Here is a 24,165-nt window from a genome sequence, read left to right as displayed (position 1 = left end):
GCTAAAACGTTATGTTTCTGATTTGAGGTAGTTATTGAATAATAAAAAAAAAAGTAGTTTTGCTTTACTAAAATCTGACAAGCAGAGGGAGCGAATTAAACCTGCCTAAGAAACATGGCTACTTAACTGCATATCTATAATGGTCAATTTTTAATATAAAACCAAAATGTTAAATAAAAGTTGGTGGTAATGAATCAAATTAACCACTTCCCTATAATGTGCTGATTACTCACAAAATATATCCTTAATTTGTGTTTGGATAGGCTAAAATAAATTTCCAATTTAAAATGTTAACATCTTAATTTAAAGAGAGTCACCACAACAACTTTAGCTTAATAAAATCAGTTTTTGTGTATAGATCATGCTCAATTCACTGCCATTTAGGGATTAACCCCTTAAGGACAGATGACGGATATATTCCGTCACAATTCCCTTTTATTCCAGAAGTTGTGTCCTTAAGGGGTTAAATCACTTTTGTTTCTGTTTATGCAGCCGCAGCCACACCTCCCCTGGCTGTGACACACAACCTGCATGTAATCAAAATGGTTTCATTTTCAATCAGATGTAACTTACTTTAAACGTTTTTATCTTATGCTCTAATTGCATACAGGAGGCTCATGCAGGGTCTGCATAGTTATTAACAGAAGCAGGAGACAAATCCTAAATTAAACATCCTAAATTTGCAATAAAGGAAATTCAAACATTAGATATCTCTTTACAGGAAATTTTTAGAAAGCCATGTGACTCACATGCAGGGAGGTGTAACTAGGGATTTATAAACAAAGTGAATTGAGCAGTGAAACTGCAAGGGCGTGATCTATATACCAAAACTGCTTCATTAAGCTTAATTTGTTTTGGTGAAGATAGTATCTCTTTAATATTGACTGTCTTACCTTCAATTATAATATTGTTTCTTTAATCAATAAAGGGGTATTCTACTTTTTCCAACGATGACTGCAACAATAATATTTAGGACAATTCTTTTAAGAGGGGGAACAATACAAAATTAAATTAAACAAATAAAAATCCAAATTAAGTCCCTCATTTACTAATGTTTTAATTTATAAACCCACTCCATCTCCTTTCTCCCTAGGGAGTTTTTAATATTCCCTCCTCTCCACGTAACCTTGCATTGTCTAATTACTATAAATGTCTTGGCAGTCTGGGAACTTTATTGTGACTTAGAAAATGCTTGGAGACAAATTTCTATTTTTTAGTTACCGTATCTAGTTGTCACACCTATATACTGGAATCCTCAAGGACATTCGAGTAAATAGATAATATCTTTGAAACTACTTGAAATCCTTTCTCTCCAAAAAAAAAAAAGAAATGTTAAAATATTTATTCGAAGGGGCAAATGCACACATCTACTCAGGTGTCATTCTCCTAGTTAGCTGGGGCCTGTGACCAGCTGGCAAATCCTAACCTGCCAATATGCATCTTAAAAAGTACAAAATAATATCCTTGGATTTAATGTTATTGCATATTTTACTTTCAGACCTGTGATGGAAATACCAACAACAAACCCATTTTCAGAAGACCAAGGGCGTTTCTACTTCCAAGATCTGATTAAAGGGATCGAGTACTGTGAGTCCTGGTAGTATCACACATATGGAGCATTGGAACTTATTCGCTTAGAATTAGACAAAATTATTAGAACCGTAATTTACTATATTGCATGGGTTTGCTCAGCGAAATAGGAGATGCAGTTTAACAGTGTAATATTGGTAATTTGTCAAACACTCCAAATGGCAAGTGACTCTAATTTAATGTACTATACAGATAATGTATAAAATAATCTGATAAATATAGCTACATTTAAGGTCCTGCTGCTGTTATATTTACATAGGAAAGCAACAGGAGACATCCTCTTCTGGTCCGGGATGACACTACACTAATCGGGAGCCTCTCATCCTGCTTTATATGGGGCCAACCTGTTGGGGGTGGCCACTGGGAAGTTTCCTTATAGGCTGCTCCTGTTTGGGCCAGAGAGCTGGGCAAGTGGCTCTTTAGCCATCCCCCGCACAACCATTCCCTCTGCTAGGCTCCTTCTGCCTTTATGTTGCTGAGAATCAGTGGCATAGAGCGTGGAGAGAAATTATGAAATAGAGACTGCAAGCTTTGGGGAAAAAGAAACCGAGGAGGAAGATGGTGGTAAAATCTGATGAGGGAGCATACACAGATTGTAAAGAGATGGGAATCAACACTGTGGAGGAAATAAACAACTGATTTAGAATATTTGCACCTTCCCGTGTTCACAGCTGTTTGCAAACAAAGGAGGGATCCGCACTCATCACTTGTAGACCTCAGTTCACTGTACATAGGGCGGGCAAACCCCCATTCCATATAGTGAAGACAATGTAGTCCGGGCACTTAGGGTCTTGTTCAAAAAGCAGTTTTATTGGAGAAACATGGCAAACACAGCAACGTTTCCACACTCAGATCTTTTGTCAAGCGTGAATCATAAGCCTAACCAACTATGAGCAGGTAGATGGGTACAAGGTACGTGTTTTCCCCTACTATGTTACAGATCTGGTGTTTAGTTTTGCAGTTGCATCCTCCTGGCTGATGATTTCAGTTTGGGCAGCACTGTCATGCATGCTCCGCAGTAGGGCATATTTGTTCTTGATGGGGTATAAGAGTGAATGATGGGGAATCAACATATTTTAGTTTAACATATTCTCACTTAGTGCAGTGAGTTGGGCAGCAGAGTCTAAACAAAATTGCACTTACATTTCAACCGATGAGCACCTCAATCTTCCTTCATGCATGTGGGTGCCAGGTATCATTGTCCCATAAAATCATGCGTAAACATTCCCTTTAACAGGCAACCCACTGGGAATTATAGGCCATTTTACTTGTTCACTGTTTGCCAGTCTGTGCATTACTTATGATTTTTGATTGGTTATTTTAACTATAATGATCCTTCTTCTCTAAATTAACTGCCCCTTTTAGGTCCTCACCTGTAAACTAACTGTATTGCAGCCAGTCCACCAATATAAGACCATTGCAGATGGTGGATGTGGATTCTTGTAGGGATACTGTAGGCACCCAGACCACTTACTCTCATTGAAGTGGTCTGGGTGCAATGTCCCTGTCATTTTAGACCTGCAACTACATACACTGCAGAGAGACTGCAATGTTTGCATTTCACGGTGTGTATTCCTTACACTATAGTGTTCCTTTAAATGTATGGTTTATTCAAGCACTTGATAGGACAATGTTTCAACTCAAGTATGGTCTTTCTGAAGCTTACATAATGCCAAAGATGTAATTGGAAATGTATTATTATAAAAATGGTAGAACGCGTACTATAAATACCATAATAACCCTATGATCTCCCCCCAGCCGGCATTGGCTGAGCCACACTCAAAGACTGGAACTTACCACTCACCATTCCTCTCCTCACGGCTTCCGCTGACACAACTCTGTCTAACCACATGAGTTCTCTTTATCATAATGCATTAATCGCTGGCCTCTTACACCACTCTGCATATCTCCTAGGGGACTCAAGCTACCCAGTAAGGCGTCCCTACAACCTCCTGCTGAACTGTCTTGCAGTGGCTACCTCTTAAACCAGCTACTCTTATAAGCATGTGTCATCTCAAATAACACTTGTTATGCCTTTCTAGCTAGCTGTACTTGGCAGGGATACAGTTCAACACATTTCTCTAGACACGACTTAGTCTAGTCTGACTCCAGGCTATACAGCCCACTAATCTTGGTAAACACACAGCCTGTATACTGTATATTAGCTAGATAGACGAGATTAGCCAGGTTCCTACCCTGTCATATCCTAAGCCAAGCTAACGTTTCCTTTCAGTTTTTTGTCATTATGACGCTTAAGAAATAATCCTGTTTACTTATACTTACAAAAAAAGTGCAATGTCTTATTAATGCCATGTGATCATATGTGAATATAAACCTGGTTGCACCAGCTGTTGTGGCAATGCACAACCTCATGTTACTACTTTATCTGCATGAATAAAATAAAGAATACCATAATAGCCATCAACCAAAAAAAATAAAAATCTTTTTCAACAAAAGTAAAATAAAAACCAAAAGGTGATCGATAGTACAATGCAATATATATGTTTTCCTTTACAGTGCATTATCAGAAGATTATACACCGTGATATTAAACCATCTAACCTCTTAGTGGGAGACGATGGTCACATTAAGATTGCAGACTTTGGTGTCAGTAACCAATTTGAAGGGGCCGACGCATTTTTATCAAACACAGTAGGGACGCCTGCTTTCATGGCTCCTGAGACCCTGTCTGAGACACGCAAAATATTTTCAGGAAAGGTAACTGTCACACAGACCCCTCTTTCTAAAGAGCACGTACAGACTGAATAGTTGGTTAAGTGTGTGTATTGTTGTTGGTGGGTTTTTTTTCTTTGTTTTTTTTTTTTCAACCTTATATCATTTGTTATAGAAATAGTTTGTAAAATATGATTGTTTACAAGATTTTCCGATACGGGACATCAAGTACATCGCATATATTAATCTCCTTCTTTGAAAATGAAATGTATTTTTTAAAAATGTGGGATCCTCCACAAGTTGTTGCTCTTCAAATCCATATACCGTATATACTCGAGTATAAGCCGACCCGAATATAAGCCGAGGCCCCTAATTTTACCCCCAAAAACTGGGAAAACTTATTGACTAGGGTGGGAAATGCAGCAGCTACCAGTAAATTTCTAAATAAAATTAGATCCTAAAAAAATTATATTAATTGAATATTTATTTACAGTGTGTGTGTATATAATGAATGCAGTGTGAGTGTGTGTATGAGTGCAGTGTGTGTGTGTAGTGCAGTGTGTGTTTGTGTTGCAGAGTCTTGGTGGGGGGTGGGCATTTTTATAACTTTTTTTAATTATTATTTTAAAATTTTTTGTTATAATATTATTATTGTTTTATTATTATCATTATTTAATATTATTATTATTTTTTTATTTATTTTTTTTCGTCCCCCCTCCCTGCTTGATGCATGGCAGGGAGGGGGGCTCTCCTTGTTAAATAATAATAATACTAATACAGACAATTGACTCGAGTATAAGCCGAGTTGGGGTTTTTCAGCACAAATACTTATACTCGAGTATATACGGTAAATATCTGCTATTAAATTGTTTTGTGCTAGCTAATATCCCCAATCCCTCTTCCTGTATTTTATTTGTTTGCACATTGTGGAGAAAGACAGAGGAAGTAACACAAATACTGGACTGTAAATATACTGCCTTCTGTGATTCCTTATATTTATTTATTTATTCTTCTCTTATATTTTAAGGCTCTTGATGTTTGGGCTATGGGAGTCACCCTGTACTGTTTCACGTATGGTCAGGTAATTCACGCTCCTTGTATATGTATACGTATATGTATATGTATGTGTGTATATTAACTCTTGCAAGACTGAGTAGAACTTTTCACTGTTTCCTTGGTAAAGGAATTGGTTAAGATATTGGAATTGGTAAAGGGTGTTTGGTTTGTGTTTCTTTAGTTTTTTTTTTTTAGTTTTTTTTTTTTGTGTCCATACAACTTATTGCATCATACACCTTCTTGTAGGGAGTCTTAATATGATTATGCACCACCTTATATGAATCTTTTATCATACACATAGGCTCATGTTATAGTAATGATTGATTGATGTTGCATTTATAATGTATGTTTTTCAAAAGTAAAACACATAACAGTAGTAAAAACACAGTAATTACAACAGCATAACATTCATTATAAGTGCAATACAATTCAAAGATTGTAATAAAAAAATTACAAAAAATAATGGGTACATCCCCTCAAATATTGACACAACATTTTAGTCAGGACTTGATTTAGTGTATTCTCTTGTATATATTGTGTGTGTGTGTGTCACTTTTACCTGCCTGCAGTTTGTTAAAGCATTTTGTATATATTTAATTTTTCTATTGAAAGTCTATATTTTGGGGTAACGTAAAACCATTTTGCAGTACGATTAACATTAATGTCCATACCACATTTAAAGGGAAACTCCAGTGCCAGAAAAACGATCCGTTTTTCTGGCACTGGAGGGTCCCTCTCCCTCCCACCCACCAATCCCCGGTTACTGAAGGGGTGAAAACCCCTTCAGTGACTTACCTGGGACAGCGGCGATGTCCCTCGCCGCTGCCTCCGCGACGCTCCTCCTAGTGATTACGTCGGCCGGTGGGCGAGACTAATCTCGCTCACTGGCCGAGGAGACCTAATGCGCATGCGCGGAAATTCCGCGCATGCGCATTACGTCTCCCCATAGGAATGCATTGAAAAATAATTTCAATGCTTTCCTATGGGGTTTTGAGCGACGCTGGAGGTCCTCACACAGCGTGAGGACGTCCAGCGACGCTCTAGCACAGGAAACCTGTGCTAGAACCCAGGAAGTGACCTCTAGTGGCTGTCTAATAGACAGCCACTAGAGGTGGAGTTAACCCTGCAATGTAAATATTGCAGTTAATGAAAAACTGCAATAATTACAGTTGCAGGGTTAAGGGTAGTGGGAGTTGGCACCCAGACCACTCCAATGAGCAGAAGTGGTCTGGGTGCCTGGAGTGTCCCTTTAATGGCATATAACCTACATAAGTGTTTATGTAGTATGTGGATAACTAAAGGAGTATAATCATAATTTTGGATTTATTTTTTCTATTTTTCTATTTCAGTGCCCTTTTATGGATGAAAGGATTTTATCTCTTCATAGCAAAATAAAGAACCAACCTTTAGAATTACCTGATCAGTAAGTCCCCTACTTGTTTTGACAGTCAGTACTTAGGAAATGGTCCAATGAGTATGTCAGTGCGAAGGTGTGAATAGGAATGATGACTGCAAATTGTAACTTCAGCATTTTTATGTCTGTGAGTCTCCTCCAGGCCATAGTCAAAAACTAATGGAAGCAGAAAGAAAATCTATATGGTTTGATTTCATTTTATATCTTGTCTCGTCAGGCCAGATATATCAGAGGACTTGAAGGACCTGATTCTACGGATGTTGGATAAGAGCCCAGAATCTAGAATTACTGTCCCTGAAATAAAGGTGATCTACACTGGTATAGAAAATTAAACCGTTATGTACCGGAATTCTAAAAGTGAATGTTTTTATCCAGTCCAAGAGAGATGCCGGGCACAGATTACATTTCCATTTCTAAATGTAAACTTGAATTCGCACAGGTTCCACTTTTTTTATTTTTTTTTTATTTATACTTTTTTATTAGAGTTTGGATACTCATAGTATATCTTGCCGTATTATCAGAGTAATAACAAATTTAAAGTAATAACAAATTTAAGTAATAGCAAAAATATGACTGTCTCAGAATACATTTTGCTGTAGTTTGGAGGTGCCAATATGGTTACGTCATCGATCCTAGTCTGGATGCGATTGTATCGATAACTGTGCGCTATTAATGAGAACTGGATTAAAGTAATAACAAATAATAACAAATTATGACAGTTCCTTTAAGTCCTTTTGCTGTAATTTAAAGTGTCACTATGGTTGTCTCGACAGTCAATAACTGGGTACACTAATAACAATCGTTTGCAGGATCTGCAGTTTGGCAGAGTGAGGTTTAGGTTGTGGCCCCTGCGCCGCGGCTGGTCAACAGTGCGGGAACTGAGGGTGCGCGTGTTGCAGCTGTGAATGGTAGCTTACGAGTGTCTCTTAGACATGGTCGATATATACATGCTCTTCTTCTGACCAAGGCTGCTTTTGGGCGTACCCTGCGCCCCCTTGTCTTCTTCCCTTGGTTCTCTATTGTCGGTCTCGGGGAGGTGCAACTGGCGGTAGAACTCCGTTTGGTCATCTATGGAGGTCAGGGCAAGCATCTGGTTTCCCCGTGGTACCGCCAGGGATCCATCTGCTCCCCATCTGTATCTGACTCCTGCTTCCCGTAGGTGTTTGGCCGCTGGTGCCAGTTGTCTCCGTTCTACAAGTGCTGCGAATGGGATATCCCCATATAGGGCCACCGTGTTACCCTCCAGTTGCACAGTGCCCAAGTCTCTGGAGCGGGACATGATAGCGGAACGAGTCGCTATGTCCTTTGTGACCGCTATAATGTCTCTGGGTGCATCTCCCGGGGCTGTTGCCGCTTTACGGATTCAAAACGCTGAGAGTATTGTGTTGGAGTCAGTACCTCCCTTGAGGCCCATTTTAGATATTAGACGGTGGATATAGGGTACTAATGCCCCCTCCTCTACGCTTTCAGGTATTCCTCTAAGGCGTATGTTCCACCTTCTGTGTCGGGCTTCCATAGCGGTGACCGTCCGGGTAAGCCTCTGGATTTGCGAGGAGATAGTCTGCATAGAGTCTTGGGAGTGCTGTATCTGGTGTTCCCTAGCGCTTTCCCTGGTTTCCAGTGCTGTGAGCCTTTGTTGGAGGTCCCCCACCTCTTTCTGTGTGCTTAGTATGTCAGCTCTCCACACCTCTCTCATTTCCGTTAAGAGGTCTCTTATGTCCTTTTTCGTTACAGGGGACGATTCAGCTTCTGGTTCTGAGTCAGGACATGGGGGTTCAGACTCTGCTGGAGGTGAGGTAAGGCTGTCCCTGTCATCTTGGGATTCCTCCTTCTCCTCACTGCTAACTGCGGGCGCCATCTTGGCGGCAGCCTGTGGGGTAGGCCTCATAAACGAGAGCCGAATATCGGGCGTTTTGAGCGTCTCTGGGTGGCGATTTTTCTTATTTTTTCGCCCCATTGGTGTCTCTGTGTGAGGGGTGTATTGTGGCCGTGTATGGGAGCTGTTTGCCGGGTATGTAGCTTACTTTGTCGGGCGCTGGTGCGGAGCTCCACACACTCCCGCCCAGGTTCCACTTTAATCTTCACTTACACTATAAAAGCAGAGCAATCAAAACATAAAGGAGAAATAAAAGTAGAGCAGGCATTGACATTGTCATAAAGTCGTGTAGGCTTACTTGGTCCCAGCACTCTTAGCAAATCAGTGCCATCCATTTTGGATGAAATATGATAATACAAAAAACCCTGTTTTCCTTGTCGGCATACTTCGAAATGGTTTGATCTAAAAACCAAAGGGAAGGTGCTCAAGCTACAGTTCCTACAATTACACAATGCAGTAATTTAACATTTACCTGTGTGTTTCAAATGTATTCAAATGCTTACCCCAATTCCACAAAAACTGTAAAAAAAAAAAAAAAAAGGGACTGATTTGCAATGTGGAAACACAATATTTCAGAAACAAAACCTTATGATGTATTAATTTGGAGTTCTATAGAGGATTTATTTTAATAAATTGTGAGTTTTGGTCAATGTCAGTTGCACATTAGAAATAGTAAGTTAACTGTTGATTTGTATATTTTGAATAATATTTGTGATTCTGAGATTTTCTTTATTTAATTACAGCATACGTGATTTGCATTTGCTGTTTCCTAACAAGACCGTTTTCCATTATGGAATATTTGCAGACACTCTGCTGGCATTTGCTATTCTTTTCGTTACATACTTTTTTTACTGTCTAGAATGGTAGTTATGGTGCTGATCCCTGGAACAATTCTAAGAAGTCCATATTGAGAATCCTTGTTGCATTCTCCAGAGTAATCACTAGCTTAAGACCCAGTTCAGTGTATTAATTATTTTCCCCAGTGATACAAAACAGATTTGTCCTAATACTCCTTTTTCATTTTTCTGTCCTAACGGCACACTATATATGCGTCTGCATACTGTAATGTGCTGTAACTCTCGTCATTGTATATACTATATCGCTGTTACATCCTTTTAAGCACTAGTATGAACTGAACTCTCTTCATTCCCTTGTCTGTTGTAACTGCCGTTTGATAAGATTTGGCCAGGAGATATAACCATAAAAGCCCTGCTAGCAGTTTCCTCTGGTTGGTTAAAGAACAAATCCGTTGTACTTTGTGAGGAAATCACGTATTAAAATACTCTTTTTCCTCATGGTTTCCTAGACAAGCTATCACATGTACATATCAAACACTGCATTGTTTAATAGTTTAATAAAACAAACTTAATGAAATGTTCCAAGGCATATTATTCATAAAGCCCTCATCTAAGTAGGTATTTAGAAACTGATAAACGTGACATATATAACAAACATAAAAGGTTAAGCTGGATAATGTTGGGCATTTTGTTTCAGGCTTCTATTGGGAAAAAATGGTATCAGATAATATTGCAGGATTGTATAAAGGTGTTTGCCTTAGAAAAGTAGATCAGCAGCTCAGGACAACCAGCTGTCCCAGAATTGTAAAGCAATCTAGTAATTTTGTCACAGGATATTTAAGGGGGCAAAATAGCTGTAAAAGTGTGCAGTTCAGATTTTTGCACTTGAGTTAAACACAGACTTGTATCAGACATTTGTCAGAGCTGTCAGAAAACTCGCACTGACAATAGATGTTATAGTTGCATTCTCTTGTATATTAAGATTCCAGTTAGGCTTTATACATCGTACAAATGCAAAGCAAAAAAAAAAATACAATTAAATGCTTGATTAAATATCACTATTTGTAGATCTCCCTTTAAATTCACCAGTGTGGCTATATTTGCCTAAATTTTGCTGTACGTGCCGCCCCTCCGAACAGAGCCTATTAAAGTGTATTTTGCAGAGCCAATAGTCCTGAGGCAGGAGCCTGGTAAGCAGGTTCCTCCAAGAGCCTGTGGCGAGGTTATTTGTGGCGAACATAACCTCGCCACGGGCTCTTGGAGGAGCCTGCTTACCAGGCTCCTGCCTCAGGACTATTGGCCCTGCAAAATACACTTTAATAGGCTCTGTTCGGAGGGGCGGGGCCGGACCGCCATGCTGAGCGGACACACAGAGGAATAGCCCCTAAAAACCTTCCCAAACAACCTGCTGTGCCCTGGTGCAAGAAGCAACCCTGGTCCCGAGGAGAGGCTTGCCGCAAGGTTTTATTCCCTTTGTGGGGCAATCCCTGTCATGCAAGATGGAGACCGCTCGGGCGGTGAGCGGGGTGGACGGCCGCTGCCCAGCAATCCTTCCCACCAGCGGTACGGCAGAACCAAGAAGCTAGGCGGGTCTGGCCCTGTTCCTCCCTCCCCCCACTGGGCCGGCGGGGTTAATCCCGGCCCCCATCCTGTGACCCAATGAAGTGCCACAACACCAACGAGAGTCCGATCCCAAGATGACGGAGACCGCATGGCAACTCCAACGAGAGAGCGCCGGACGCACCCTCCTCTCCTGCTCCCACATGGGCGGATGGCTGAACCTACCAGAGAGGGTACCGGCGAGTAAGAGCCAAACTTCCACGAACTAAGGAGGAGCAGCACTAGAGTCCGACACAATGGTGGGTACTGACCCCGAAGAGGGAAAACGTTCTAAAGCACAGGACTAACCTGCCACATCGCCCAGCTTCCTGCAAAGGGCCTGAATCAGAAGGTCTGCCCACCCATAGCCACTATTCAGGGACTCTCTCCACGCCTAAGACAGGCCCCCCGGTTGGTCAGCAAGTGACCCAAGAAGGGAACCTAGACCCCCTTACAATACCACCCTATGGGACTAAAAGCACAGCGGCAGCCATTAAGCATTCTGCCTTACTACAGTGACCTACGCCGCATACTGAAGGGTCGCCATAAATGCCGACAAGGACTCTTGCCGGACCGACTCAGGGTTAACATGGGCTGGTAATTTTAGGCGTTAAAGCACAATCCTTATTGTTGACACTACTCTTATGTTTTAAGCTTCAGTTTCTAACATGCGCTCCAAGCTCGCTCAAATCTATTATTTTCCATCTTGTGACCTACATATTTTACTACAAGCTTAAGTGTACCCAACTATGATACTCGAATGTTATGAATACTTAGCCTAGCATGTTATATTATACAAAAGAATGTGCAAGTTGTCTACATGCCATGTTGATGTTACATCTAGCAAACCGCGCTTGTGAAAGCTATTGTGGCTATACAAGCACTGCGCACCCAAATTTTTTATTTATTTTTAAAGGCTACGTTCGTCTAATTTGAGATTATATTGTTCGGGAACCGAACAACCACACAAACCAGAGACCACCTGTGTGCTTGTTAAGCCCAATTGACACCTTGTAATGAGTTCCACTGCAGTGTTCTAATTGTTCTGCTGGGTGGCCGCAATTCGTACAAACGACCACGAGCGCAGGCAGCGGTGTTTGGTCATCGAGTTCATGGAACTGAAATCGGACATTGAAACTCTCGAACATCGCTGGACTTCATCGCCTGCAATCGGTTCCATACAACTTAGAAGGGCACTGTTCAGTGGCATCGTTCCCACGAACAAGGTGAACAAGCTACACATGTTAACTATAGATTCAGTTTGGTATTTTACGAACTTTTATACTTCCGAAAGAGACCAACCGTTTGCATTGATTTCATGGATTTTGGACATAGGACCATGTGTGTGGTCCGTCAAATAATTGACTTCCATGAAAAAACTGAACCACTGAACCGATCTGGGTGATTTTTAGATATGTTGGTCACCCAGATCGGGGCTATACGAAAATGTATGTGGGGTTTCTATGGATTTTGGGGGTACTTTTGGGATGTTTATAAACTGTATGGGTTTTTTTTTTTTGTTCCTCTGAGATTATTCAATTATATGTTTGCTTCTCAGATAATTATCTCTCAGGCACAAAGGATCACCGGAGGGATTTCCCTGTATTCTTGTACTGGAAACCCCTTACAGGGGTTTTTGCATAAAAGGCTGTGTGTAGTCTCCAATAAAATAGTTTAACCCCAGCAATTAATCTCGTCTAATGTTTGTGGGGGAACGCTATACCTGCTATAATCACTTGCTATACTGCTCTTTGGATTACTATACCTGCTATACTCTCTTGGAGGAGAGGTCTTCCCACTGGGAACTGGATCCAGGTGTTGGTCCAGGGTGGGAAGGGACGGCGAGACCCCAGCCAAGCTGTGGCGGCTAAGGAGACTATGGTACTTATAGTACTTGTTGATACTAGGAAGCAGAGATTGGTGGAGGTACCCAGTCGGAGTGCCAGACGGTCCGCCACACTATCATTTTATATTGTCAGACCATATCGAATCTTTGGCTTTATCCTGAATTCTATATAGACAACTATGTGTATTGGACTTAAAATTAAGAAATGTCCGGTGTTCTGTTCAGTTTAAACATACAAACAATGTATATGTTCAACTTATTGTTTCCAAATGTTTAGCAGATAATCTCTTCTTTTATTTGTCAAGTTGAATTCTCAGTTTAAGTTCTAAATTTTCATCAAAACTGGATGAAAGTTTAGACCTGGGGTGTCCAACCTGCCGGCCCATGCGGCCCGGTTGCAGTCTGGGTAGAAAGGGACTGGACTGGCCTACCCGGGCAGACAGCTCTAAAAATAAAATATAAATGCCATTGAAGTAATTTTCTCCTCGGATTGTGACAGCCTGTGTCAGTCCGAGAGGATTAATGAATGGGGCGCTGGGGGCTGCTGCAGCTGTGTTTAGGGTGCTGGCCGCCGGAGAGAGCAGTGTCAGGCTCCCTTCACAATTTTCGTCAATTCCGTGTTTATGCTCCACCACTGCACACAAGCTCCGCCTCCCACACATAAGTCCCACCCCCAGATGCAAGCTCTGCCCCCGCACTCAAGCAGGAAGGGATCAGGAAATGGCTCCCAGTTTCTTCAGTGTGCTTGCTAGTGAGTGTCAGTGAGCTTGTATGTATATATACACTACATGGCACAGTGATAAATGTAATTTTTGTGTATGATTTGTCAGTGATTGTGTGTGGTATGGGGTCTGTGTGTATGTTTGTGATTGTGTTTGTGTAAGTCAGTGATTGTGTTTGTGTGAGTCAGTGTGTGGGTCTGTGATTGTGTGTGCATATCTCTAATTATGTGTGTGTCTGTGATTATTTGTTTGTAGTTCTGTGATTGTGTGTGCATGAATGTGATTGTGCGTATAGGTCTGTAATTGTATGTGTGTGGGGGTCTGTGATTGTGTGTGTATATCTGTGGTTATGTGTGCATATACATGTGCATGTATTTAGTAGATGGCTCCCTGATTTGGTATCCTTAAATATGGTAATTCCACATAAGGATAACAAATAAGGGAGTTATCTACTAAACAAAATTGATAAAAGGGTTTTTTATGTTTTATTATATAAATTAATTATATTATAGATTGTATGTGTGGCCCCAGACAATTCCTCTGCGCTCAATGCGGCCCAAGGAAGCAAAAAGGTTGCACACCCATTTTAGACCAGTGATGGCTAACCTTGACACCATAAATTGTTTCAGGACTACATTTCCCATGATGCTCAGCTAGCTTTAGTTTAAACCAGTGATGGCTAACCTTGACACCATAAATTGTTTCAAGACTACATTTCCCAAGATGCTCAGCTAGCTTTACATGGTGGTTTAAATGAAGTTCAGTTACCAAGGTTTTATTTGATCACACAATCCCTTTCTTGTCTTTAATTATAACACAGCCAAGAGAGCTATGGTTGCTTTTATTTTATTGGCTTTTCTTTACTGCTTTTAGGAAAGCTGCCAAAAGCACTTTGAGTATAGAAATGTGTTACTAGGGAATCATAAAGAAACACATCCATTTGGAATGTTCACTGTTCTAGAAATGATTTTAAAAAGTAATGTATCAATGTGTTTGTGTGTTAGTATATTATATAATGTATAATACGGGGCTCCAGTGCTGCTAGCCAGACATAATAGCTACTAGCCACTGCGTGATATGATCTCTGTTAATGAAGATGGCCATGGTCCTTATTTAATTAATATTTTTTTTGTCTTTGCACATGTATGTCTATGAGGAGGAGAGAGGCACTTACTTATGATCTCCTTCTTCTATAAATCCATCTGTGGGCCTTTTGTTGCAGCATTTAGAGTACTTTTTTTTTTTTTTTTTTTTTTTACAAACTCTATATAGCTTTACCTGCTCTACTGTTAAACGAACACTGCAGGCACTGTCTTCATCTCATTAAATAGTTATAGTATCTGGAGTCTCCAAGTTCCATAATTTCATTTAGTGAATCCCCAGCAGCTGCCTGGGCTAATGAGGAAATATTAGCCTGAGCTCTGATTGGCTGAGAGTGTCAGCTGACTGTTTTAGGCTATCAGAGCTCCAACTGACTGCATGAAGAGTATGACTACAAGGAAGTGTGTAATCTCTGCCTTAGGCACACCTCCAGAAGGGGCTGGACTGTGGGTGGCCAGGGATCCTTATTTAGCGTGAAACTGCTCGAACATGATTTAACACTGAATGGAGGGACAGTGCCTGGGGAATCCACACACTATAAACAATTTAAACAATTCAAAGAGATGAAATAGTTGTAGTGACTAAATAATTTAAAAAAATGCATTGAGATGGCATAGCAAGGCATTGTTTTTGTCTCCGCTGATTGAAGTATAAATGTTTCTTCTTGCAAAGAATTCTCATTTTAAAATGGAATCTTTTTAGTGTCCTTTAATGCAATATTTCATTTTTTTTTTTTAAAGGTGCATCCTTGGGTAACCAAACATGGTGCTGAGCCACTGCCAACAGAGGATGAAAACTGCACTTTGGTGGAAGTGACTGAAGAAGAGGTGGAGAATTCAGTCAAGCACATCCCAAGTTTGGCCACAGTGGTGGGTTCAAACACCAACTAAACTCTACATTGCCTTGTATTTAGTCACTCCGTACTGTCCTTAATTACAGTTCATTTGGCATATTTTGTTCAATAGCAAAACATGCTATAGTGGATTGTTAGGTGGTAAGACACAAAAATAGATGGTAGACATTTTATTGTTTTCCACCTCCATGAAGTGCACAAGGTAAACAGCATGTAGCATTCTACTTTAGGTCGTAGGAGACTAGCATTCCCTGATAAGTATCTACAATAAGTATGACTACTGCAGTTAACCAATCATTTGGATTTACCTATTGCAGTGTTTGTCTGTGCGGAATACTTTGTACCATTATATCCCTTGATCTCCTGTATTCAGTGTGAAATTAGCCTTAATTTTCAGTACTATGCCTTTATTATGTTAACCATGTGATTTTTATGTGTTCTTGATAAATATCTTAGGGCAACACATCTTCTCTAAAACGGCTATGGGGTATGCATTAATGTTCTCACTCTTGCACTACAAATGTTTCCTTCCTTTCAAAGAAAGGCCTAAACAGGCCTAGTAAGACACTGCAATACACATATTGGACCAAGAGATTGGCAATAATGGGTTTTATTTTAAAGGGACACTGTAGGTACCCAGACCACTTCAGCCCATTGAAGTGGTCTGGGTGCCAACTCCCATCACCCTTAACCCTGAGCAAGTAATTATTGCAATTATTATAAACTGAAATAATTACTACCTGCTAGGGTTAAGTCCTCCACTAGTGGCTGTCTACCAGATAGCCACTAGTGTGACTTCCGTGTTCTTGCACGACCTTGGGTCTTCTAAACGACACTGGACGTCCTCACGCTCTGCATGAGGACTTGTAGCATCGCCGGAATTCCCATAGGAAACCATTGAATAATGCTTTCCTATGGAGAGATCCTAATGCGATCGTGGCCATCGCAGCGCATGTGCATTAGGTCTCCACCGCCAGAGGTGGGGGAGGAGCATGGGCGAAGATGAGCGAGCGCCTCGGGAGGGGGCCTTGACAGAAGGGGAAGCTACAGTGCCAAGAAAACGAGTTTGTTCTCCTGGCACTATAGTTTCCCTTTAATATTAAATAATTTAGCCATTGGGGTTTAGTAAAATACTTCCTAATTTTACTTCACTACTTCTAACATTTTCTCTGACCATTTTTGAAAGAATGCATATGCTTGGTTGCAAATGTGAATTAATTTCTTATAGCGTTACATTAGTACATGGCTATTCTTCCTTCACAGATCTTGGTGAAAACAATGCTCCGAAAGCGTTCTTTTGGGAATCCTTTTGAGGGGGGTAGGAAAGAGGAACGATCCTTATCTTCACCAGGGAACCTACTTACGTAAGCAACCTTCTTATTTCTATATATCATTTTTTTATATATATATATATATATATATATATTGTTTAAGTGACCGGTATCAATGGTGTAAAAAAAGATGAATTTTAGTACAACCAGTGCCTATAGAGGACAAATGTGATACCATTCTTTTTGGACGCTCTGTGAAGTTAATTGCATTCAGAAAGGTTGGTGTAAACTTGGGAGGGAATTGATTGGTTTTATTGAGTCTTTTTGCTGCATGTTAAATAGGAAATCTGCCAATCTGACTTTGCAAACTTATATTATGTATACATAATTTGTTCTGGCATTTTATATAAACTGGGCAGGTGGGGAGTTAGTACATAATTTCCAGATACAGGTGTATGGGGTTGTAGATCTGTGTGTATTTAAAGGGATTATGTTGTATAGAATATGAGAGAGTCTGTTTTTTTTGGGGGGGGATTGCATTTATTGCTCCTTCTATATATCGTTCTTGTAGTTTAGCAGGCAAATGCATAAAGATTATTTGACATATCTCTGCTACATACGTGCATGGAGAGACATCAAGATAGCTTTGAGCAGGCAGATGCCCTCAGATTACTTGTACAGCAACCTATATTGCTTTCCACTAGGTTTAGAATGGAAATATTTGCTGGCGATATTTGCTGCAAATGTATAGATTGAAATTGAATACCTACCTGATGCTAACCGTGTAATCATTGTCCCTTAAAGATGCAATATTTCATGATTCTTACCAATTTCCTCTCAATTCTAGAAAAAAAAAGTCAGGAAATATAAGGCATACCTCCAGTCATAGAAGCAAAAGGTAACAAAAGGACAGCTTTTGGAATGAGCACTCTTACCTATGCACCTTATCTAACACAGCTTTGCATGGTACATAAACACCATGTATTATTCCACGCATTACGAGGCTTGGCACATTTTACTGATCTTACATATATTCAGTCTGATTTATGTTTACACCAGTGAAGACACACATTTTTCTTACCATTGTGACACACAATGGGTCCAACAAATTTTTGCTGTTCTGGTACTGATGTTATATACAGACTACTACAAACGAATCAGATGCCTTTTAATTTACGCCCAAACTAATTTACTTGTGGGGTCTTATTCAATAGCTCACAATGTAAGTTCAAGCTAATTGATCCATCCCTGATTTAACTGCCTCCACTGGTAAATCCTGGATTAATTGATTTGTTTGGGTGTAGATTAAAAGGAATTTGATATTATTATTAATATTATTATTGCCATTTATATAGCACCAACAGATTCCGTAGCGCTTTGTACCACCTGAAAATAATTTGTGCAAAAGTCTACATACAGGTGATACTCGAAAAATTAGAATATCGTGCAAAAGTTAATTTATTTCAGTAATGCAAGGTAAAAGGGGAAACTAATATATGAAATAGACGCATTACATGCAAAGCAAGATAGTTCAAGCCGTGATTTGTAATAAGTGCGATGAAAACCCCAAATCCACAATCTTAGTAAATTAGACTATTGTGAAAAGGTGCAATATTTTAGGCTCACAGTGTCCCACTCTAATCATCTAAGTAAGCCATAACCCCTGCAAAGGGTTCCTGAGCCTTTAAATGGTCTCTCAGTCTGGTTCAGTAGGAATCTCAATCGTGGCGAAGACTGACGACCTGACAGTTGTGCAGAAAACCATCATTGAAACCCTCCATATGGAGGGAAAGCCTCAAAAGCTAATTGCGAAGGAAGTTGGATGTTCCCAAAGTGCTGTATCAAAGCACATTAATAGAAAGTTATGTGGAAGGGGAAAAGGTGCACAAGCAGCAGGGATGACCGCAGCCTGGAGAGGATTGTCAGGAAAAGGCCATTCAAAAGTGTTGGGGACTTTCACAAGGAGTGGACTGAGGCTGGAGTCAGTGCATCAAGTGTAGATCTCTCCAGCTTTGTAGCCACCGCTATATTGGGATTGTTTTTGTAAATGTTACAGAGAAACAAAACCTTTATCCCCCCCCTTGCTTAAAATAAAGAAAGCCATGAATCATATTCAAGCAATCAAGCATTTTATTTAACAGGACATTTTATTGTGATCTGGTTCTGCTGTTTATAATAATTGCTGGGCTCAGATCAGAAAAACAATTATCTTTCTAAAACCAGTAGTTGATCGTGTTTAGAAAACCTTTAGACCACCTCCTCTGTATTGACCAGATCCATAGAAACACCGACTGCATGTGTGTGCTGGCGAATTAACCCTTTCAGTACTAGTAGGGTATACAAAAACATGTTGAAATAATACAAAACAGAATAAAAAGGCTCACATGCCAAAAAGATGAGTCAAATCACATTTGTTTAGAAATTAAGTATGTTGCGAAAAAATCATTTAGTCCAAATAGGAGCATGTGTCGTCAAAGTCTGTCATGGGAGGGAGAAAAACATACATTTCACTGCAAGAGAACTGGCCAGTCAAAGGTGTAAAACAGGCTGACATTATGCAGCGATTCTAGTGTAAAAACAGCAAGTGTTGGGCGGACGACTCTACAGCTCTGCTACACTTACCTCTTGAAGACTGAAAAAGTTAGTTTAAAAACTGGGGGGTACATATATTTTTTTTCTTTTAAATTACTACTTACCTTTATTATGTTTTAGTGCGCAAGTGGTCTATTTTATCATTTAATTACATTTCACTCACAGTTTTGTGTGCTGTTAAATACCACATAAATCAGGGTCGACATTGTCGATTTTCCACCTTGATTAATTCTTTTAGCTCTTTCAAAAATACTTATACATGGTCAAGTTCCATTTAAAATTGGTGAAAGTGATCATCATAGTAACACTCTTACCAGTGGTTCAGCGAGTGTTAATGCACTACAGACCAGGCCATCATCAGGGGACCACAAAAATGTAGAGCTGATAAATCTTTTTTTTTTTTTTAAGTGTCTTTGCTTTAAATAGGGGTGGGGGTATACAGCATTTCTTTGGCATTCCTAATGTGAACTGAATATAGAACCAGTATGTTTGGAAGGGAGGTAATATGAAGTGTGGTCTTGTCTGTATGTCAACTGATGCAGCAGATTGCAAAGTGATAATCTTTCTGACTTTAATCTCTGCTCTTTCATACTCTGTTTCCATCAGTAGTGTTTTTGTTGTGCTTTATATACAGGATACAAGGCAGCGAGGAGAGCCTGAGAGAGAGCGACTTACAAGATGTTGGGGAGGACGAGGTTTTGTCCTGATTGTCATAGGCCCATTTATACCATCTTGATACAGAAATTCCTGTCGGAGGAGAGACATCTGTGTGTAAACACACCATGACTTCGCTGTGCATGTTTCTACTGATCAGTACAGTACTCGATGAAGACCTTATGTTGCCGCATGCGCTAAAGATCATTCTGTCTTGCCTTGGGATGTAAAATCCGTTGTTAAGTCGTTAAACGTATTGATTACTTTGCTACGGGCTCGCTCTTCCAAGGGGACTGCTGGGAACTGGTCCAGAAAAGGTGCTTCTAATGTATGTTGCAAAAAAGAAAAACGATTTGAAGTGGCTTGTAGCATATGTCTTAATGCCAAATACTACACACATACTGCTGCACTAATCGAAAAGTTATCAGAATGCTAAGTGTTTAACACGTTCACTAGCAGAGGCTTGAAATCCACCACTCTTGACATGTTCCTTGGCAGCACAATTGTTAAGGGAACGCTGCAGTTTTATACCGCAAATATATTATAATCCAATAACATACAGTATTTTAAAATGTGCTGAAAATTGTAAGCACTGGAGTTTTACTGGCCATATCTCTGCCTTACACTGTAGTATATCCTAAGAAAAGTATCTGCACTATTGTGAGTGGCGTTGTCCATCCAGTGCAGATTCATTCTCCTGCTTGTATATCCCATACAAAAGATCAGTGGGAAAGTTCAGTTGGTAAATGCTCTGACTGGAGTGTTTATTGCAACCTAAAGAATTAAACTGTAATGCCCAATTGGGTGAACTCATCCTTTCATCTTTCCAAGTTCAATAAAATGGGTAACATTGAGCTGGGTAACTATCTCCTCTATATCATCTGTTAGTTTGGTTAATTCCGCTTTGGGGAAAGTACACAATATTATAATTATTATGTGCTACACTTGTGTACAAAGCTCATCTAGCGAAGGCTCCTTTCCTTTCTCTGCTTTGTCAGATATCTGACACTTGGCAAGATGCCATTAAAGTGCCCCATGCATTCAGACAGTCTTGTATTTTTTAATAGAGGAAAATGTGTTGGTGCTTGAGTATATGTGCTGTTGTGAAGCCTCTGATGACCACTTCCCTTTTCTTTCACGTTGTTTGAGACACACTGTATTACCTAATCACAGTGGGGAATATTTTCACTGAGGATCTATCTCTGATACATATTTAATAGATTTGTATATAGTGTCGACTTTTTTAAATACAGAATGCCAAGCACAGGGAGAAAATGAGAGCAGCGCTACTAGGATATGCTGTGTGCACAAAGTGCTACAATAGTGATTTATTTGAAGTGCTACAGTGCTACAATAGTGATTTATTCATCAGTGTGAATGCCCTTACAAGACAAAGTCATCTCACCAAATGAATAGGCAAAAAGTGCTCAAAACCACCTCCCCTTTGGAAAGTCTACTCCATGCTTCACCCAAGACCCACTCCAAATGCATTCCCTTTGTAAGTACATATTCCCCATTGACCACAAAAAACAAAATGCAATTCCATCTAATTGGCACATTTTGCAATGCGATACACAATATGGACATTAGTTCACAGAACCACCTTTCTTTGCTACCAAACGGGGCAGGAATATCTGAGATATGGTAGTAAAAAATGGCACTGTTTATCAGAAGAAACAACTATTTCTTTCAAAACCTGTGCATGGTACACATCCCTGCCTCAATTGTAGAGACTGCAGTGGTTTCATCAAAGGGAAACCATGTAGTCTGGACAGGGTTTCACCACTCAGCAGCGGTGGTAGTAGGGACTTTTATTTTTAAGGGAGGTTAGTGGATGTGTAGACTGGATACAGTGTCACCTAATGATCTCAATGAGAAGCTTGGGTGGCACTGGTTCCTGTAATACACATCCCCTTCAGTAGCCCTTGGTGCCCACTGCAAGATGAGTCTGGGTACCCCCTCTTATTGAATTATTCACTTTATCCTGATAATATTGTACTGTAAATATGTTTATCTTTCCCTCTCTGAGAGCTTGATATATATACATTAATACATTAATCCAGTGTATTTACATCAATAACTTATTGCACACATAACTTCGGTGTGTTGTATGCTGTGCATGCTATCTTCCATTTTCACTTGCTTTACTAAGAACTAAGATGTGTTAACTACATTTCCAGACACTCTGCTGCATTCCAGTTTCCAGTGGTTGCCTAGCAACACCAGGTCTAATTTTTTTTCACACTTTTATTTTAAGTTTTTCTCTAATTAGATTTAACAGCATGCCAGCTACTTGTGTAGATCATCTTTTTTGCAAAGTAATAATTTTTTACCAGTTTTCAGAATGTTTGAATGTATATTGGTTTCCATAGCCATGGCTGACATATGATGTCACGCTATCCTGAGAGTACCCAGAACCATGTGGGGAGCAGCAAGATTGCACCGGGAAGCAGGATGACGCTCTTCAATGTTCTGTGGGGGGAGGTGGTTATGAGCACTTTTTAGTTTATTTATTTGGCGAGGTGACTTTGTCTTGTAGGGATGAAGGGTTGGTTGGACCCCAAAACGTTTGCTGTGCCTTTCTATGTCTTCAAATAAATCACTATTTTTTTTTTTTTTTTCAAATTTATATTTTATTGTTTTCAGCATATAGGTGGGGTACAGAAGAGAAAGGGGGATGGGTTAATGGGGGAGTACAAGTGACAAGTTATACAAGATGATTTGTAAGCATTGGAGCTCAATATATGGTTACATACATTATTGCTGGTACAGTGTGTTAGCTATCAGCATGAAGTTATTACAAGAGTCTCATTTATTTCCTCTATTGCATCTACTATTCAAAGCAGAATACCGGCTGGGTTGGGTGCGTCTTCACGGCCCAGTTGGCGTATCTAAAGACCCTACTCGGTGTTATCCGCTATTGTCTACGACACTCTAGGGAGGAGCAGTTGCCCAGCGTGGCCGGGAGGTCTTTATCGTTGAGCTTGAGATGTGTCACAGATTGGCACCTCTCTTTAAACTAATTGGTGCATCAGTGGGTATTCCCCATAGTGGGCAAGAACTGGGCGTAAGGTAATGGTAAGGCAAGGATAGGTTGAATGGTGGGGGTGGGGGCGAGAAATGGGGCGGGGGAGAGGTAGGTAGAGTGTGTCAACACCCGCGTATATATTATGCTCTCAGTTAGGTTCTGGTAGGACTAAATCTAGGGAACATTTGCCTGGGGCCACAGTGTCAGCTCGTTTCGTCTTATTATTTCACACTAGTCGTTTCTGTTTCATCAACCCCGTCCCAGCCCTCCCAGCATTTGTCAAACTCGAGTTTCTTGAGCGGAGACGTGATAGCCATCCGTTCGTAAATTTTGTACTGGGTGATTTTGGTTCGGAGTTGGGCTAAAGACGGGCAAATTGTTGATTTCCAGTGTGATGCTAATAGGTTTCTCGCTGCCAGTATGGTGAGGGCTGTGCTCTGCTTTTGTCCAGGGGTTAGGGTATCTGGGAGTATTAGCAGGAGGCACGAGGTTTTGGTTAGGTGGAACTGGGGGATGTCGAGTTGTTTCAGCGTCTTGGTTACGGCAGCCCAAAGTGGCAGGATATCGCCGCATGACCACCACAGGTGCTCCAATGTTCCCACAGTTGCTCCGCATCTCCAACAAGTCTGGGGTGCGTTAGGGTATATTCGGTGGAGTCTCTGTGGGGTCATGTACCAGCGGTAAAGGAGCTTTCTATGGGCTTCAATGTGTGTGTAGCATTTGGTCCACCTGGATAGGCCATTAAGGGCCCGCAACCAATCTTCGTCAGTCAGGGTTATCCCACAGTCCGTTTCCCAGTGTGTTTTATAGGGATTTGTTTTGGTCGTAGTGAGCTCTTGCCATGCTTTGTAGCATAGTGTGAGCATTTTAGGTCTTGTGGGCGATGTCCAGCATCTGTCTATGACTAGACTTGAAATGATTCTATCGGGGTTTTGTGTTTTGCGTATTGATGGTGCGTGTGCCTGCAGGACACTCTTCAATTGTAGGAAGGAGAAAATTGCCCGGTTTGGCACTCCCCATCTCTGTTGTAACTCTGGGAAGGGGGTTATGCCCCCAGTGTCAAATAAATCACTATTTTAACACTTTAGCACACA

General features: G+C 40.5%; 1 protein-coding gene across 2 annotated transcripts in view; it reads left to right on the top strand.

The window, feature by feature from the left end:
• The window catches only part of CAMKK2 (calcium/calmodulin dependent protein kinase kinase 2), an 87,039-nt gene extending 64,533 nt beyond the window's left edge, over positions 1-22,506 (top strand). Inside the window, exons 9-17 of one of the 2 annotated variants that reach the window (XM_063454254.1) lie at positions 1,499-1,587; positions 4,108-4,307; positions 5,290-5,343; positions 6,668-6,741; positions 6,950-7,037; positions 15,414-15,542; positions 16,790-16,890; positions 17,645-17,695; positions 20,024-22,506. In XM_063454254.1, coding sequence (XP_063310324.1) covers positions 1,499-1,587; positions 4,108-4,307; positions 5,290-5,343; positions 6,668-6,741; positions 6,950-7,037; positions 15,414-15,542; positions 16,790-16,890; positions 17,645-17,695; positions 20,024-20,096 — 859 coding nt within the window. In that variant the 3' untranslated portion in view covers positions 20,097-22,506. The remainder of the gene's footprint in view (positions 1-1,498; positions 1,588-4,107; positions 4,308-5,289; positions 5,344-6,667; positions 6,742-6,949; positions 7,038-15,413; positions 15,543-16,789; positions 16,891-17,644; positions 17,696-20,023) is intronic. The other variant, XM_063454255.1, reaches the window with a different exon arrangement.
• Positions 22,507-24,165: the final 1,659 nt, after the last annotated feature.

The sequence above is a fragment of the Pelobates fuscus genome, chromosome 5 (assembly GCF_036172605.1).
Source record: "Pelobates fuscus isolate aPelFus1 chromosome 5, aPelFus1.pri, whole genome shotgun sequence".
NCBI classification, from domain to species: domain Eukaryota; kingdom Metazoa; phylum Chordata; class Amphibia; order Anura; family Pelobatidae; genus Pelobates; species Pelobates fuscus.
Note: the sequence above shows the minus strand (reverse complement) of the source record. Positions and strands in the feature narration are given on the sequence as shown.